The sequence below is a fragment of the Solanum verrucosum genome, unplaced genomic scaffold, assembly GCF_900185275.1.
Source record: "Solanum verrucosum unplaced genomic scaffold, falcon-dt-bn FXZP01000182.1, whole genome shotgun sequence".
Taxonomy (NCBI): domain Eukaryota; kingdom Viridiplantae; phylum Streptophyta; class Magnoliopsida; order Solanales; family Solanaceae; genus Solanum; species Solanum verrucosum.
Window position 1 is genome coordinate 6,163,174 of NW_026020378.1, and position 18,178 is coordinate 6,181,351.

The following is an 18,178-nucleotide window of genomic DNA, read 5'->3' on the forward strand; positions in this document are numbered from 1 at the left end:
CTTCGGGATAAGTTGTCTTGGTATTATTATTCCACCAAGAAGGAAGGATAATTTATCCCAATACTATTTGCTAATCTTGGGATAAGTTATCCCATACTTTGTAACCAAACAAGAAATAAAAAGGAACTAACAAATTATCCCATGACTATTTTTTTTTTATCCATCACATCAAACGATCCCTTAGTGAACAAATAAAGATGGACGAACGGAGTATATAAACTCATAAAACTTTAACTTAGTGGTCCAACTAGTGCTTACACCACTTCCCAAAGGAACCAATAACTGCCAAATCTATTTTGGTTTTGACCAAACAAACTAATGAACAAATATATTTAGCTCTTTTCTCTCTTTCACACACAGCACCGCTACTACTTCTTCTTCTTCATTCTTTCTACTATTTTCTTTGTTTACTAAAAAAAAAATGGAAGCTGTAGTAATAATCTTGTTATCCACCATTAACATACTTCTCTTTCTCCACTCATCAACATCAACATCAGCAATTCCCATTTCCACCAAAAAAACCTACATTGTTCACATGAAACATCACCTCAAACCTCCATCATTCTCAGCTCATCATCAATGGTACAAAACCCATCTCCAATCTCTCACTTCTTCCACCCAAAACTCTCTTCTCTATACTTACACCACCGCTTATCATGGATTCGCAGCAAGTTTGGATTCTCATGAAGTTGAATTACTCCGTCAATCTGATTACGTTGTTAATATCTACGAAGACACTTTTTACACCCCACAAACAACGCGCACACCTGAATTTCTCGGCCTCGATAAGCTCGATTTTGGGGCTGGACGTACTTTACCAGATTTCAACACGGCTGCTCAGGATGTTATAATTGGGGTACTTGATACTGGAGTGTGGCCGGAATCGGAAAGTTTTAGTGATTTGGGTATGTCGAATGTGCCGTCGAGATGGAGAGGGAAGTGTCAATCGGCGCCGGATTTTGATCCGAAAGTGCATTGTAATAGGAAACTTATAGGTGCTCTGTATTTTTCTGAAGGTTGTAAGGGCTGCTCCCAGGAGATTCAATCGCCCCGGGACCATGACGGCCATGGCACACATACTGCGAGCACAGCGGCAGGTAGATGCGGATTCAGGATTTAAACTTGACGTATTTAATTAGATACGTGATAATTATTGAAAATTTAGTAGTTATTCTATTCCAATTTATGTGGCACAATTGAAGTTTCGAGATTTAAACTTCTAAATTTTGATAGTGAAATTGGAAATAGAAACTTTTAGGACCGATTTGGTACGAGGGAGAAGAGATAACTAATCATGGATTAATTTTAGGATGAACTTATCCCATGTTTGGTTGGGAATAAATCACGGGATAACTTGTAGATAACAATTTAGGAATAACTTGTTTCCCAACCAAACAAGCCTCAAGTTTTTTCGAAATAAAAATTTTATATTTGAAAACCATATAAAAAAAATACTATAAATTACAATAATTAACAATTCATAAGACACAAAAAATTTAGTTTTTTTTTTTCTTTCTGGTTTTAACTAATGTTTCAAAATTTAATGTGACTTGAAATTTCAAGGGAGCTACATAAATTGGGAAGGAGGGAGTAATTTTTTCACATATATATCTTAGTTTTGCGTAAAAAATATTGGATTCAGTTGAACTCGTATTATATGTAGGATCAATTGTGGCAAATGCTAGTCTTTTTGGCTACGCCAAAGGGACTGCTAGAGGGATGGCGCCACAAGCCCGCATAGCAAGTTATAAAGTGTGCTGGAATGAACTGTGTGCAGGGTCAGATATTCTTGCTGCATTCGACCGTGCTATTATGGATGGTGTAGATGTGTTGTCTGTGTCATTGTCTAATAATGAGAAGACTTATTATACTGACCCGATTGCTCTTGGTGCTTTTGCTGCTATGGAGAAAGGGATTGTTGTGTCGTGTTCAGCTGGGAATGATGGTCCTGTGGAATCAACAGTTGTGAACACGGCTCCATGGGTCATTACTGTTGGTGCTGCAACTCTTGATAGAGATTTTCCAGCTACTGTCACACTGGGTAATGGCCAAAAACTTCAAGGCGTGTCGTTGTATAGTGGAAAGGTAGAAATGGGAAATAAGTTGTTGAGCTTAGTTTACCAACAAGGGGGAAACTCCTCTTTGTGCTTTTGTGGTTCGCTTGATCCAAACATTGTTGGTGGAAAAGTAGTGCTATGTGATAGAGGGGGAAATGATAGAGTTGCGAAGGGACTAGTAGTGAAAGAAGCTAATGGGGTAGGAATGATATTAGCCAATACACCTGAGACGGGGGAGGAGTTACTCGCGGATAGCCACATATTACCTGCAGTGACTGTTGGAAGGAAGGTAGGGGATGTAATAAGAGAATATGTGAAAACAGAAAACAATCCAACGGTTGTTTTCAGCTTTGGCGGAACAGTGGTAAAAGTGAAACCATCTCCTGTTGTGGTTACATTTAGCTCAAGAGGGCCAAATGCAATTGTTCCCCAGATATTAAAGCCTGATGTTATTGGCCCTGGAGTGAACATCTTAGCAGCTTGGCCTCGAAATATTGGACCAACTTCACTTAATATCGACACACGAAGGACCTCATTCAACATTGTTTCTGGCACTTCCATGTCTTGCCCTCATGTTTCAGGAGTTGCTGCATTGGTAAAAGCTGTACATCCAGATTGGAGTCCAAGCGCGATCAAATCAGCAATCATGACAACCGCGTACACTCAAGATAACACCAACTCCTCGTTTCATGATTCTGCACTATACGGTACATTTTCTAATCCATTTGTTCATGGATCAGGCCATGTAAATCCCCAGAAAGCATTCTCCCCTGGACTTGTATACAATATCAGGATTCAGGATCATATCAAGTTCTTGTGCTCCTTGAACTACACCATAGATCAAATACAATCCATTGTAAAAAGACTCAATTTCACTTGTGCAAACAAGTTTGCTGATGCTGGGCAAATCAACTATCCTTCGTTCTCTGTCTTGTTTGAGATTAACTCAAAGCGAGTTGTTCGTTACACTCGAGAAGTGACCAATGTTGGAGCTGCAAGTTCAGTGTATGAAGTAGCCATTGATGCTCCTCCATCCGTTACGGTAACAGTGAAGCCAACAAAGCTTGTATTCAAGAAAGTAGGAGAGAAGCTTCACTACACAGTGACATTTGTGTCCAAGAAAGATGTCAAACCAGGAAATGCATTTGGTTGGATTTCATGGAACAATGCTAAACATGAAGTGAGGAGTCCAGTTGCATATTCCTGGATGACACCTCAACTAGATTTGGAAACATGAAGGAATGTATCCATAAATGACTTTATCTTATAGCTAGTGAAACAAAGGGGTTCGATAAAACACATGAAATTTAAATCTTCAATCCAACTTATTGTAAAAAAAATTGTATTAGAATTGGTGGGGTGCGCCAGGCCCATGCTGTAGTGCAACGCATGAGCGACGCACAAGAGCCCAGGTAGCAAGCTACCTTAATGGACTCTTCCCCTTAAAAAATTGAGTTAATATCGTGTGGATCGATGATCCACATATCAAATATTAAACTGATAAGAACAGATACTACACTTGATCTTAGCCAAAAGGCCGAGAAAGGTATGCTTAATCCAGCGTAAATGACTGGCTTTTGTGACAAAACACTTGCGTTCAAGTTCTGTTTGGATTCCGATGTGGGAAACTAACATATGGACATCTAACTTGGACTAAAAAATATGAGATGCACTTACATGATAAATGAATGTTAAAAATAAATAAAACTTCAAACAGTACTCTTTGTTAATATTTGCTCACATTTCATGCAAATTCTAGTCTAGCTCTTCTTTTTCTTAAGTGAACTTTTTTCTATTTTTTAGTCCTTAAAAATACTTATAATAGGCATTTGGACAAACAAGTTGTGAATACTATCAATTTTGTACCAATGTTACCAAATGAACAAACACAACCGGATTACATATCCAAATAAAACTTCAATTTCGTATCGTTATTTCATATGGCATGTCCAAATGAACCCTAAGATTGAAACAAAACTACCTTCAACCATCTCCACGACAGTTTACCACCACACTTCACATTTGATCACTGCTGCAACCTCCAACTAATATACTCCTTCCTTTTTATGTTAGTTGTCAACTTTTCTGTTTACACGGCCCTTAAGAACTCATAAAAATAATAAGGATAGTTTTACTAGTTTACCCCTTTAAAAAACTTTCTTGGAACTTGTTTACACTTTCAAAAAGAATTAATCATAAGTATACGACATGGTTGTTTACACATTCCTGCAATTCCACCTTCATTTGGTTTGTCATGTGGATGATGTTCATGTATTCAATCCTAGTGGGGAGTGTGCCTGATACTCTACGAATTCCTGCAGAATAAGGCATAAAAAGCGTAAAGTTTACTGAAAAATCATGTATGGTTTCATAACCACAAGTATCATTACACATTATCCTCTCAAGTCATGCAAAACTAAAAGGAAAATAGAAGCAATTCATGAGTCAAAAACTAAATCTTGATTGGAACATTTCTAGATGAAGCATAAGCTTACTGGTTCCTTCTTGGTTTGCCCTGTATTCACAGAGACCTCCTGCAAGATATTGAAGCAATCGTCATAGAAATTGTGTTTGCTCGGGTGGTGAAATGTGGAACAACATTATTCATTCAGTACATAATGATGGTACAAGTGCAGAAGAGTTTGTAAGCCTTGTCTGTGCTCCTTGCTTTGCTTCTGATCGCTATTATAACGGAGTTCATTTGCTAGAATATGAGTGGAAATTAGCTTTTCTCATCAACCTTTAGCTTTGATAAGTTTGATTACCGAAGGCAATTTACATTTCATTCTTTATGATGCCATTACTTGAGATGTTTAGTCCTTGCAACAGAGCAGATCTGCTAAAATTTTCGAAGATACAGAAATTTCATGACATGTTCAAGACCACAATTCTTAAACTTCGCGCTCTGTCAAACTATGCCTCAAAAATTGAAATCAAAGGAGAATAAAAAATCATGCCAGGTTCTAGTACTTAGTTTAACGCCATTAGTTTTTCTAGTTTTATGGTGAAGGATTACCTCACCATTCAGGTCATTAAAAAATTCTGATATGAGTGGTATCTTTTGTAACTCTTCCTTTTCGATTCCTTTAAGATGCTGATTATATTATGTCACAAGACCATGATGTGAGCTGTCATTTAAAATCTCCTACAGTATCTGTAGAAAGTTGGAGAGAATTATTTTTCCATCTGTGTTAAGGAGCTGCAATAGTTGCTTGAAATGATGATGGCTGATTCAAACAACCTGAGAAAGTCTCTTACTTCTCATTGTGAAAGGAAGATCACACCTATTTCACCAAACAATTCCGGGGATTCCAATTTTGACCGGAACTGTTCAGCAGAAAGTAGAGACTTATAAGAATAAAAATTTTCTGAAAATTGTGTTTTTCACATAAGATTTTCCTACTATATATGATAAATCAGGGCCCAAACAATTCTCAATGTACAGTTTGGGTTTCAAACAATTTTGGTTAAGAATACAGGCTCTACATGAAAATCATTCCATCCTCACTAATATGTATTGTTTCCACCAGTTTTCTAGATCTTTAATCCAGAATTCATAAGTTAACTAAATGTAAACAGTTAATACAGATTACAGAGTAAGAAGAGAGCCTAAGTAGAAAGGCCCTAAATTTGTACTGGAATTGGTGGGGTGCGCCAGGCCCGTGCAATAGTGCAAAGCATGGGCGACACGCAAGAGCCCAGGTAGCAAGCTACCTTAATGGACTCTTCCCCTTAAAAAATTGAGTTAATATCGTGTGGATCGATGATCCACATATCAGATATTAAACTGATAAGAACAGATACTACACTTGATCTTAGCCAAAAGGCCGAGAAAGGTATGCTTATTTCAGCGTAAATGAATGGATTTTATGACAAAACACTTGCGTTCAAGTTCTGTTTGGCTTCCGATGTGGGATACTAACATATGGACATCCAACTTGGACTAAAAAATATGAGATGCACTTGCATGAAAAATGAAAGTTAAAAATAAATAAAACTTCAAATAGTACTAATATTTGCTCACATTATATGCAAATTCTAGTCTAGCTCTTTTTTTTCTTAAGTGAACTTTAAAAACCATCAATTTTTCATAAATCTTACCAAATGAACAAACAAAACTTATGGGGTTTTCATGTTTATGAAAAAAATACAACTTAAAGAAATCCAAATTGAATGTTCAAACAAGACTTCAACTTCATATTTTAATTTTAAATCATTATTTCATATCACATGTATAAACGAGCCCTAAGATTAAAACGAAACTATCTTCAACCATCTCCACAACAGTTTGCCACCACACTTCACATTTGGTCACTGTTGCAACCTCCAACTAATATACTCCCTCCATTTCATGTTAGTTGTCAACTTTTCTGTTTACACGTCCCTTAAAAAATCATAAAAATAATAAGGATAGTCTCGCTAGTTAATCTCTTAAAAAACTTTTGTTTACACTTTCAAAAAGAATGAATCGTAAGTGTACAACATGGTTGTTCAACCTTCAAGGAAATCAGGAGATTGTATGATATTTCCTATCATCTTGACTTCTTAAGCATTTGATGATTTTTTTTCAACTTATCAATACATGTCGTTGAGGATTTCCCCCTCAAACTATATACAAGTGATCATTTTCTTGCAAAGCACCCAAATCCTTCCATTGGGAGCCATCTGCCATGAGAAACATGCTTCCTCTTTTGCCAAACTTTTTTTCTGCATTCACCAAATCTAATTAGATACTCTTAACAGTAAAATCTATATATGTTCTTATTGCTTGACAATGAATTTAATTGATCCGTAGAAAGTATTCACAAAATATCAATACTTATGATATCATAATATTTGCTTACCTGCTGTTGTTAGGAGACCTTCAACTGACTCAGGTAGATGTATTAGTTTTCCAGCAATTCCGCCTTCATTTGGTTTGTCATGTGGATGATGTCCATGTATTATAATCCTAGTGGGAAATGTGCCTGACACTCTATGAATTCCTGCAGAATAAGTCACAAAATCCGTAAAATTTATGGAAAACTAAAAGGGAAATAGAAGCATTCTATGAGTCAAAGACTAAATCTTGATTGGAACAGTTTTAGATGAAGCATAATCTTACTGGTTCCTTCTTGTCTTAGTCCTTCATGATTTTGCTCCGTATTCACAAAGACCTCCTGCAAGATATTGAAGCAATCGTCATAGAAATTGTGTTTGCTCGGTGGTGATATGTGGAACACCATTATTCATTCAACACATAATGATGGTACAAGTGGAGAAGAGTTTGTAAGCCTTGACTGTGCTTCTTGCTTTGCTTCTGATCGCTATTATAACGGAATTCGTTTGCTAGAATATGAGAGGGGATTAGATTTTCTCATCAACCTTTAGCTTTTAAGTTTGATAACTGAAGGCAATTTACATTTCATTCTTTATGATTACTTGAGATCTTTAGTCCTTGCAGGAGAGCAGATTTGCTAAAATTTTCGAAGATACAAAAATCTCATGACATGTTTAAGACCACAATTCTTAAACTTCGTGCCTAGTCAAACTATGCCTCAAATATTGAAATCGAGGGAGAATAAAAAATCAATCCAGGTTTAAGTACTTACTCAGTTTAATGCCATAGGTTTTTCTAGCTTATGGCAAAGGATTACCTCACTATTCAGGTCACTGAGCAACTCTGATATGAGTGGTATCTCTTGTAGCTCTTCCTTTTCGATTCCTTTAAGATGCTGATTATATTATGTAACAAGACCATGGTGTTAGTATGATTATAGAAATAACTAATATGAGAGCTAATCTATGCGCGGCAATCTAAAATCTACTACAATACCTGTAGAAAATTGGAGAGGATTATTTTTCCATCTGTGTTAAAGAGCTGCAACAGTTGCTTGAAATGATGATGACTGATTCGAACAACCTGAGAAAGTCTCTTACTTCTCACTGTGAAAGGTTGAGGTGTATTAAAGATCACACCTATTTCTCCAAACAATTCCGGGGATTCCAATTTTGACAGGAACTGTTCAGCAGAAAGTAGAAACTTTAAAGGAAAGAACTCTCAGATAAATTGTGTTTTTTCACATTAGATTTTCATACGTTATATGATAAATCTTGGCTTAATTGACCTATGACTAGTATAATATAAGTAGACATAGTTGTTTGGTTCCATCTAACATCACTTTTCAGTTAAATTTATTGCTTGAAGATGCTATCTTTTACCAACAAATGGTTACGTCACGTAGATAATTTTCATATGTTCAAGTTAATACAAGAATTGACAGCATATCTGCTCATATATAAAGCTCTTCCATCAGTAACAACACCCAGACATAATTTTAACTTACTTAACAGTAGTTTCTTATGACGTTTCTTGATTTCTTCAGTAGTGTATTTGAATGATATTTCAGATTGTTGGATGCAGCTTAAAGGGTACGATGAGAAAGTTACATCCGACACTTCATAGAATACTCGAGATCAGTATGCACTGTGGACTTTTGGTCATGTTATCTCTGAGCATTTGTTTTTTTCCCCTCCTCTATTTCATTATTTAAGTTTGGTCATTTTTTTTACTTGGTCCTAGCAGATATGACAGCATAGCAAAATTAGAATTAGCGTCAAATAATATGAGAAGTGGGATAACTAACCTGTTCTGTTCCATTCTTGTATGTTACTACTTCCTGCAGTTTTCAACCACTGAAGAGTTAACAGTGCAGGAATAGTAAGAGCAAAAGTTATTGACGTGCGGGAATTGCACATACCACAGCCCCGGAGACAATAATGTAGAAGTCTGTTGGTATCTCATTTTGAATAACAATGTCAACTTTTGGTGGAAAGTATTCTGCTTTTATCTCCGAAACCTGTAAGGTAAAATGAGCCAAAACATAATTTAGTTCTGTGGAGCAAAAGGACATGATAGTTTAAGTTAATGGATGGAAACAACATGCATATAGAGTAGTAGGAAGGTAAGAGAACATTACCAACTGGACTAAGAAGTCTTCGGAAACACCTTTGAAAAGATACGTATTTTGAAGGGTTGTATGGAAAAGATGCTGTGCAATACTAGATCTTATTGCCTTAGGCAAGTCTTCTACTACTTCCTCTTGCTGTAGTTCTGCAGTCTTGAATCTGAGTGTTGAATGTGCCAGCATTTGCTCTTTTATGCCTTCTGGAAGTCTATTCTTCCTTGCATATTGCAGTATCTCATTGATTGCGTCCCTCTACAATTATAAACTATCATATTGTATCGTTCTAAACGTGCTTTCTTCACTAAGACTTGAACTACATAATGCATAAACTGTACTCAGTTTTCTATAGGGAGAGTCATTACCATCGCGAAGGTTCGAGCAACACTATGGACAACAAGATTGGTCATGTTGCCAATTAAGTAAGCAGTTAGGCCAATGTTGAAGAGCATGTAGAAGATGGCGAAAACCTTCTCCCCTGTATTATGTGCATGAAGATCTCCATAGCCTACTGTGGTGAGGGTAACAACAGACCAATACATGGAATATGTGTATCCAAGAGAGATACTTCTTTCTTGGAAACTAGTAACATTTGATCCAATCCAGGTATTCTCTGCAGTATGATAATGTGTTGCTAACCAGTAATAGAAACAACCAGCGGAATGCACCGCGAATAGGGTCACCTATTGACAGAATTATAGCCATAAGATGAATGCTCTGGTTGAAGTAAAAAACTTCTATATCCACATGATCAGGTAAATCTAGCACAATATGGATGGTTCAAAAAGTACTTACACAAACTAGTTTACAAAATCTTGTCCAAAAGTAGCTGAATCGAGTGTCCTTCTCTAGCCTGGATCAAAGGAAGAGATTAACAACAATATTGAGATTGAGAAATTTATGCAACTTTGAGTATTGCTATCATTATTACCTTGAGAAGAATTTACTAACACGACGCAGTCGCCATAGTCTGAGCAAGTTGAGGAAGCCAAAAATGTCTCCTTCCTGCTTTTTCCCATTAAAGAATTGGTATATTGGTTGAAATGGTATGGTTGATGCAACATCCATTGGAAATCCTAGATGAGTCACATACCTTTCAAAAGAAATATTAAGTGTAACCTTTCATTGCCATTCAAAAAACAAAAATCCCAATTGTAATTTCATCTTTGTTTTCTTTCAGGTGGCATCTCAAGTAAGTAGTGTCCTACATTTTCAATCCTCCATTTAACTTGCCTGATCTGAGCAATATCCTTTCCAATTTTAACTTATATACACTAAGAATGTACTCTATAGTGGTGGTTAGGCAGATTATTCTATGGGGCAAAGTGTTGGCTAGTTTAGAACTTTCATATTCAAGATGACGTTGCGAAATGAGGATGCTGAGGTGGAAGTGTGGACATACTAAGAGGAATAAGATTAGGAATGAGGACATTTGGGACAAGGTAGGAGTAGCCTCTGTGTGGATAAGACAAATGAAGTGAGGTTGAGATGGTTCGAGAATGTGAAATGGAGATGTGAAGAGGCCCCAATGAGAAGGTGTGAGAGGTTGGCGATGCTGGTTTGAGGAGGGGTAGAGTTAGGCCAAAGAAGTCTTGGGGAGAGGTGATTAGACAAGATACGATACATCTTTAGATTTAATTTGGATGTGAGATAAAATGTTAGTAGATAGTTGAGCATTGTCTCGCTTTCCTGCAGGCTTAGACTTGGTGGTAGTTTGGTGCCCCATACCAGTTATACTTTGGTTATCGTAACTTTGTTACGTTGTTGCTACTATTTATTTTTATTGTATGCTACGTGATGCTTCCTCTAGTATTTGTTATATCTCTTTTCTTTTTATGTTCTTAGATTTGTGTGACTTAAGCGGTAAGCCAGAGGTCTTTCTTAAACAACTTCTCTTACCTCCGTGAGTTAAAAATAAGGTTTGCATACACTCTACTCTCGCCATATCCCATCTTAAGAATTACACATATTATATAAGAGTACCTGAAAGCAATTTTGTTGTGATGATCAATGAGTAAATAGGTGGTTTTGTCCAAGTAAGCAACAAAGAAAGTGAGAAGAATGTCTATGGCAAAGAAAGCATCCACCAATAAATCCACAGGCAAAAGGCCTCCACTTGCTGCCTTCTTGAATGCCAACTCAAAAGGAGATGACCATGCTGAGTACACCACCAATATCACCAGAAATGTTTGCCATATTCTGTAATTTTTCACCATTAAGTAATATATTTAGGAAAAAATTAAAGGAGATGGTCAAAAGTGCCTATTTTTTCAATTTTAAAAAGCACTTATTATAGAAAAGGAAGGTGTTTGACCAAGCTTTTAATGAAGAAATACGTGTTTTTAAGTAGTCGGACAAACTGTTTTCAACTTTTAATCAGAGATGAGAACATAATTTCTTCCAAAATGACACTTATTTCTAATGAACACAAATTAATCAATTATTCGTTATTATCTCAATAAGTCATCAAAAATGACTTATGAAATAATAACACTACTATTTACAGAATCATCTGAGAAATCAAGTCACATGTTTGAGAAAAAATGGAAGTAATAATTACTTATTACCTGTATCTACGATCATAAGGAGCAATAACTAATTTTTTAAGCTTTAGAGTGCCTTCACCTATTACTGTACCAAAAGCTGGCAATAGGCTACTTGAAACTGAAGCTATGTTTCTTATTTCTCCACTTGACTGCCCTCGCAGCAACGCCGGAGACCTTGTCACCGGCGATCTTGTCGATGACATCTTGGTTAAAAAAAAGTTGGAGTTTTCTTGGTACTTAGTTTGTTGTTTAAGGGGTCAATTTATTACTCATTTAATATATGGTTTACGTAGAGGATATTATCATATTTTATATTATACGTCCTACTCTAACAAATCATTTTTAGCTAATAGCTGTTTTAAAAAAAAAATATATATATAAACCTTGTACATATCTTAGGAACGTAGAGTTGATGTTCTTGGAAGAGTTGAACAAGTCTTAACAATCTAGGATTTAACACTGTACACATATTAAGCAATAAGTACACGCGATTAAGGTAAAATGATAAGTTTAAAGTCAAAACGAGTAGTCAACACTAAAAAAGTTTAATTTTTTAAAATACTGAAAATAAAAAACTGTATAAAAATAAAACAGTATTAATAGCAGCATATTCATTTGACCCATAAAGAAACCCCTTTTCAGCTCTCTTCATATCTTGAAGAATCTACATATTATGGTTCCAAAAATTAATAAAAGCCCTCCTCACAAACACATAAGTCAGAAGGAGTTTGAGGAGAGGGAGTTGGACCCCAAACTAATAAAAATGGAAGTCCATTCTGTATCTCTTTATATACAAAGATGGAAAAAAAAACCCGAACATACGAAAATCAACCACAAATCCAGTAGCTCTTCAACTTCATAGCTTCAAGCAACTTCAAATATGTTGACACATAAATATGTTGTTCATGCTTTGATCAAGAGACTTAAATGCTGACACAGTAATGTGTGATGTCAGATGGAACGTTAACTGACTGCATGCACATTGGGTAAGCTTGATGAGAAATCTGAAACCAGAACGATGAGCAATGCTAGATCCCAAATGTGAAACCCGGGTACACACTTCTGAAGTGCTTGTGCCACTGAGTACGCTATGTTGCCAATATGAAATAAAGCAACCAGCAAACCTTTGATGATGGCTATGCATTGTGCTGCAGGAACAAAAATTCTGCTACTAAGCAACCACCACCTCAAACGAACTTCACACCCTAGAAACGAGACTACATGTACTGAGCGAGCCATTGCTTGCACATATCAAGAACTGGATGTGCATTAGCATGTAATGCCTGCATTAATAGTCAAAGGCAGAAAGAGAAATCAGTAAACAAGTGGTTAAGTTAGTAACCCCCATCCTACAAGATATAATAATTAAACAAATAAGACTAATCTTAAATGCCTAATTCTGGTGAAATGAGAAGTAACCTAAGATGTTGGAAATCAATAGATGTATAGGCAATGGAAAAAGATCACATAACCAGGAAACAAAAAGGGTACTAATATTCTTTCCTAGTATCCCATATTCTCTATGCCATAAGGTCAGAGGCAAATCCAGGATTTGATAACTGCGGGTGCTACTGTGTTTAATGTGAACTCCAATAGAGAATTGAATTAAGAACTACATTCAATCGGTTCGATCCAATTTGAATTAATTTGATCCATTTGGTTTATAAAACTTTTGATACGTATTCAACTAGTTCTCCTGATTCAAATTCTACTGAATTATGTTCTCTGCGGGTGTCAAATGAGTCTAGACCTTGGGTCCAATAGCTGTGAATTTGGCACCTTAGCCATGGAACCCACAATTTTTTGTTACTTCGGGTGACACTGTTTAAATATACACGATTTTTTGTGTAAAATACTGATACATAAAATTTTACCCAAGTGTTCAAATGCTGCATCACCCTCAATCCCCTAGATCTACCCCTACATAAGGTCTATTATGGCAGCATCTAGGATTTGCTTTTGTTTTCTGTCAAAGGTAAACTAACTTGCATGCAAAATATTTGGTCAATTGTCGAAGCACATTTTAAAATAGCGTTCAGGCAGTTAAAAGTGCGATCATAGACAATGTTTGCTACCACAGGGTCAAGGAATTTGAAGTGAGTCTAAATGCATCCTTCATTGCAATCATACCAAAGAAGGAGAAACTAACAAACAGTAAGCACTATAGACATACTAGTCTATTAAGAGCATCTACAAGATAATCTCAGAGGTATTTTTAATAGACTAAATAATAACTTGATTTTAAGGTAAAACTAAGTAGTAATACACTTATCTACAGGTGTGAGATACAATCCGTATCTTCTATTTAGCAGGGACTAAATCAATACATACTTAGCTCATTCTAACATACTAGAACACTAGTACTTTACTTTTAACCCTTGTCAACAATATAGTTGGAGCACCTTCCTGAAAGTATCATATTCAAATTCCAGTAAATCTCGTTAAAGATATATTTAGGTACACACTTCATAAAGGTAGAATCAAGAGGTATTTACTCTATTTTTCCAGTTTCTCATAGGCATAACTAGCTAGAAAAACGCAAACACATCAAAATCAGATAATTCTCTATCTGCATCCATGACAAAACAGATTCACAAGTTTAAAAATCTGTTGTCCCGTGGAATCCCACTCAGGATACTGGCTGCAGAAAGATCTTTGTAAAGGTAGATACAAAATGATAAGTACGTGGGAAACAACTTATAGGGACAGAATGTGAAGAGAGCAGTTCTACCGGTAAATATTAACAACTGTCCAATTATTTACCGAAGCTGAAGGTAAAGACAGGCTAAGGATCAACCAAATAAGCCAAAATAACCAGCTGAGAAACATGTTTTTTGCATCTCTCAAGTTGACAATCAAACTTGGTCATTAAGGTTCTGAATATTTATCACCCAAACATTTACAAATTTATCTTTGGCATTGGTTAAAAAACCATAGCATCGTTTGGAATACCTTAAACCAATATATTGAGTTCTCCAGCAAATGGGCCCCTCAGAATATGAACGGGAAAGCAGTTACAACATAATCTCATATGGGTATTCCTTGAAATATAATTAGGTTTTGGTGGAACAAGGTAGTATTTAACTTTGAAGTTCATGAACGCAACAAACCTGATGTGCAACATATTGAACATCCGCCACACTTCCACTTCTAGATGCAATTTGGAATGCACTTTTGAGACGCCCACAAACAACACATGCAAGTACTTTCCTGTGAAAGGCAAGCTAAAAAATGAAGTGGCACTCAAAGTTTACCAGCTAATTTCTAACAGAAATTAAAAGAAGTGTATTGTTGATTTGGGCAAACCGTCTCATCTAAAAGCTTAACCTAGTAGCAGCTTGATCTGTTAGAGAGTATATACTTTTGTTTATTTATTTATGGTATCAATATAAAAATATTTTGTAGATGAATGACGGTAAGAATCCAACAGCTCTGTTTGCTAATATCTCGTTGAACTATGGAATCGTCCCATTTAGAAATTTAAATTGTTAGAGCACACTTACAACAAGTTATTTAGTTATTTAATCATCTTCTGCGTTATGCCTTCAACAAATATTATGATATCATAGACATGTAACTTCCACCATTGTAGTCCTTTTATCTGACTTAAGACACAAAAATGAACAAATCAAACCATTCCAAGCAATCATTCCAAGTCCAAGGTGAGAAATATTCCTTGACAAACTTGGATCATTTAATCATTCAAGTGTTGTACATGAGCTTTAGTCCTAACTCATTAAGGGGTAAAATTTGAAAAAAAAAAATGTTCTGAAGGGGGGATAATCTATTTTGGATAACCCTCACGTAACAATGGCAGTGGCAGTGAACATATATCACAAAAGTGTGAGTATGGCGTTGAAATGTGAGACCACATCATCAAAAATCTTAAAATGTTGGAAATGGGACACACTATTTATTTTATATCTACAACATGTTAAAGATTTACTCAAAATAGACAAATTTAAAGCAATCAAAGCCTTTGGAGTGAGTATCATGGGTTTTGAGCATGCAATTATTGACATCATCTTGAGAATGGAATAAAAAAGGCTACAACATCTACAACAACAAGAAGCAGCAAAGAAAGTCAGAAAGGAAGGGGAAAACGAAGTCAAAAATCTGATCTGCAGTGTGAACTACGATGGTAGGGAAATAAGAGACAAGGGTAGGAAATACAAGGCTCTTTCTGGATGATAGTAAAAAATTTAAGTTGGAATATAAGGGGGTTAAAATGATTCGAATAAGACACACACACTTAGGTCTCTCAACCATAAGTGGAGGGCATGGTCAATAGGTCTCTCAACCATAAGTGGAGGGCATGGTCAATAAGCATGATCCGACAAGTTCCGCGGAACAGATGGACTCAGTGGACAGAGTCTAAAGCATGATAATAGGAGAGGTATTGTTATAATCAGGGATAAAAAACAGTGGAGCTGTAGTGATATTCAACATGGAACATATTTCATATCTTGTAAACTGGACAGTTTCTAGAAAGAATCCAGATGGTGCTCTACAGGGGTTTACAGGCTACACGCCAATCTGAAACAGAAGATTTTGGCATCAACTAACTGCACTCCGAGGCACATGGAGTGAACACTGGGTAATTAGGAGGCACTTCAATGTATGTAGGTTCAACAGAAAAAAATAAACTGACCTGTGGCTACTAGTCAACATGTCAATCAGGCGGTCAGGTCGCTCTTTGTGTTTGTTTGCATACACATTAATGGCTGCCCCCAAAACCTAAATATCAATATAGTCCATTAAATATGGCATTAGTTCATTACATACTTGTAAATAGAAACCTATAGCAGTTCAAAATTTATCATAGATGGAGATACTACTCGCGTCATAAATCAGATCCGACTGTTTGAAAAAAATAATAGATTACATTAACATTTGGATTCTTGAAATGTTATGCATTTCTATCATTGACCAGGTGAAAGAATGACAGGACAGTCAGAGGGGTTAATCAACTCCAACCTTTGGCACTTCTTTATCCTTTGATAACCGTTAAAAACTCATGAAGCATAAGATCATTGGAATAGGTTGCTATGGTTGGTGCTAGTTAAAGCAGTTTTAACATATGATGGTTGAACCAGGAGAAGTAAAGTATACTTAAATACAAAGTACATGTCTCTTAACAACAAAAATAAATAGATAAGCGTAGCATTTGACACACCTGCATATGAATTCCTTAGGAAATTAGTGTTTAAAAAAAAGAAGAAGGGAAAAGGCAGGTCAATCATCTGTCGCTGAACAGACAAAAACACACATTGAAGACCATTGCATTCATAAGAATACCTGATCCCAATCATCATCATCGATGGTGCCTTTAATGTTCCTAAAGAACTCCGTGAGTTGGCTTCCCCTCTTTCTCTCAGCAAGTGATGCAGCAACACCAGCATATATATCAACAGCTAAAACAGTTGAGCATAAACCAATGATAAGTTCAAATACTTGTCCTGGAAAGTTTTGAAGAAAATTGGAAGTATGAGTCTATGAGAAGTACCTGGAAGGTTGAACTCATGGATCACCTGGAAAGCCAAGTCAAAATTCCTCTCTGCAAGAGTCTCTGCAATTTCACACCTCCTCCTGCATTTCGATAAATACAAATTTTCAAGCCCTAGCATCGGATAAAATGCTCTACAAAATTGTCCTGACTATCAAGTCACAAGGGATAATGTTGGAAATGCTGAAAGTCAAGGGATTTAATATTGTTATATGTTCATTAGTCCTTGGACACTATAAGGCCACTATTTACTATCCAAGTGACATTACTGACACTATTGAGATTACTCTTTCTCTAATAATAGCTTCTTATGCCATGATCAACTTGATTTTCAGTTTTGATTTATAAACTCAAGTTGCTTCACCACCTTGAGTTTGATGTGGTGAGTGAAGAGTCGAGAGAATCAATATTGTTATACCTCAGAATCTATCTAGGAAAATAGTATAAAATATTCTTCCCAATCCCGTCATAATAAAGAATATCAATATTTAGGCAATTTTCTTTATTTAAATATTTCCTTTATTTCATTTTGCCTACAATTTAAAATTTCATTTAGCCTAAACTCAACAAAGAGTTCTCTTTGAACTATTGTGCACCACCTGATCCGAAATAAAAATTGCTGGTGTGACTTTGAAAACAAGACCACGAGCTCTTAACACCCTGCCTATTTGAGTGCATAAAATATTGTATTTTAGATTCCTTTCCCGCTATTTTAGTATATAAATGAAAAAAATAGAAAAAGCACAGGAGCACACAAATAGTCATGAAATAGTTTAAAGGAGCCTCCGCTAGTTCTGAACAGCTAAAACCAAATACCATTTTCGCATATATACACAAGATATTGCATTGCAAGGTGGCAAGAATCATACTGAATCTGTTCTGAGACCAATGGACAATGTTGTCTACAGTGAAGGGCGTGATACTTGGTTGGGCTTTCAGAGAAGGAGTCAAAGATGTAGAATATAGGATGTAATGTAAATCCTTTGGCTGGGTACTTTGGAAAGGAATAGGAGAGCCTTTGAGTGGGTTGATAAAGATATGCGTCTAGTTTTTGTTGCTAGTCAATGTTTTATTGCAACCTCACGCATTGATCACAGATGACTGGGATGTTATTAATTATATTTT

The 18,178-nt window shown here is 36.1% G+C and overlaps 3 protein-coding genes and 2 non-coding genes across 7 annotated transcripts in view; 1 reads left to right on the plus strand and 4 right to left on the minus strand.

The window, feature by feature from the left end:
- The first annotated feature begins 197 nt into the window (after positions 1-197).
- On the plus strand, positions 198-3,295 carry LOC125838650 (subtilisin-like protease SBT1.8). The gene is given in 4 exon segments (XM_049517695.1): positions 198-210; positions 337-401; positions 404-1,097; positions 1,664-3,295. Coding segments are annotated over 4 exon segments (2,403 nt in total). The 3' UTR covers position 3,295.
- A 116-nt stretch (positions 3,296-3,411) lies between these two features.
- Positions 3,412-3,607, minus strand: LOC125838899 (U2 spliceosomal RNA). The gene has a single exon (XR_007443632.1). It is a non-coding gene; the product is annotated as a U2 spliceosomal RNA (small nuclear RNA).
- A 2,094-nt stretch (positions 3,608-5,701) lies between these two features.
- LOC125838898 (U2 spliceosomal RNA) lies at positions 5,702-5,897 on the minus strand. Its single transcript, XR_007443631.1, has one exon. It is a non-coding gene; the product is annotated as a U2 spliceosomal RNA (small nuclear RNA).
- A 763-nt stretch (positions 5,898-6,660) lies between these two features.
- LOC125838651 (potassium channel KAT3) lies at positions 6,661-11,750 on the minus strand. The gene is made up of 13 exons (XM_049517696.1): positions 11,569-11,750; positions 10,985-11,200; positions 9,933-10,094; positions 9,797-9,854; positions 9,367-9,684; positions 9,017-9,256; positions 8,798-8,896; positions 8,684-8,716; positions 7,873-8,058; positions 7,694-7,771; positions 7,162-7,216; positions 6,902-7,042; positions 6,661-6,764 (listed from the first exon to the last, which is right to left on the minus strand). Exons 1-13 carry the CDS (start codon positions 11,748-11,750, stop codon positions 6,661-6,663), a joined length of 1,872 nt encoding a protein of 623 aa, XP_049373653.1.
- Positions 11,751-12,445: 695 nt separating this feature from the next.
- Positions 12,446-18,178, minus strand: part of LOC125838816 (uncharacterized) — a 70,193-nt gene continuing 64,460 nt past the window's right edge. For 2 of the 3 annotated variants that reach the window (XM_049517844.1, XM_049517845.1), the window contains 5 exons: positions 17,054-17,136; positions 16,846-16,961; positions 16,199-16,284; positions 14,658-14,757; positions 12,446-12,830 (listed from right to left, as the gene is read on the minus strand). In XM_049517844.1, coding sequence (XP_049373801.1) covers positions 12,765-12,830; positions 14,658-14,757; positions 16,199-16,284; positions 16,846-16,961; positions 17,054-17,136 — 451 coding nt within the window. In that variant the 3' untranslated portion in view covers positions 12,446-12,764. The remainder of the gene's footprint in view (positions 12,831-14,657; positions 14,758-16,198; positions 16,285-16,845; positions 16,962-17,053; positions 17,137-18,178) is intronic. The other variant, XR_007443613.1, reaches the window with a different exon arrangement.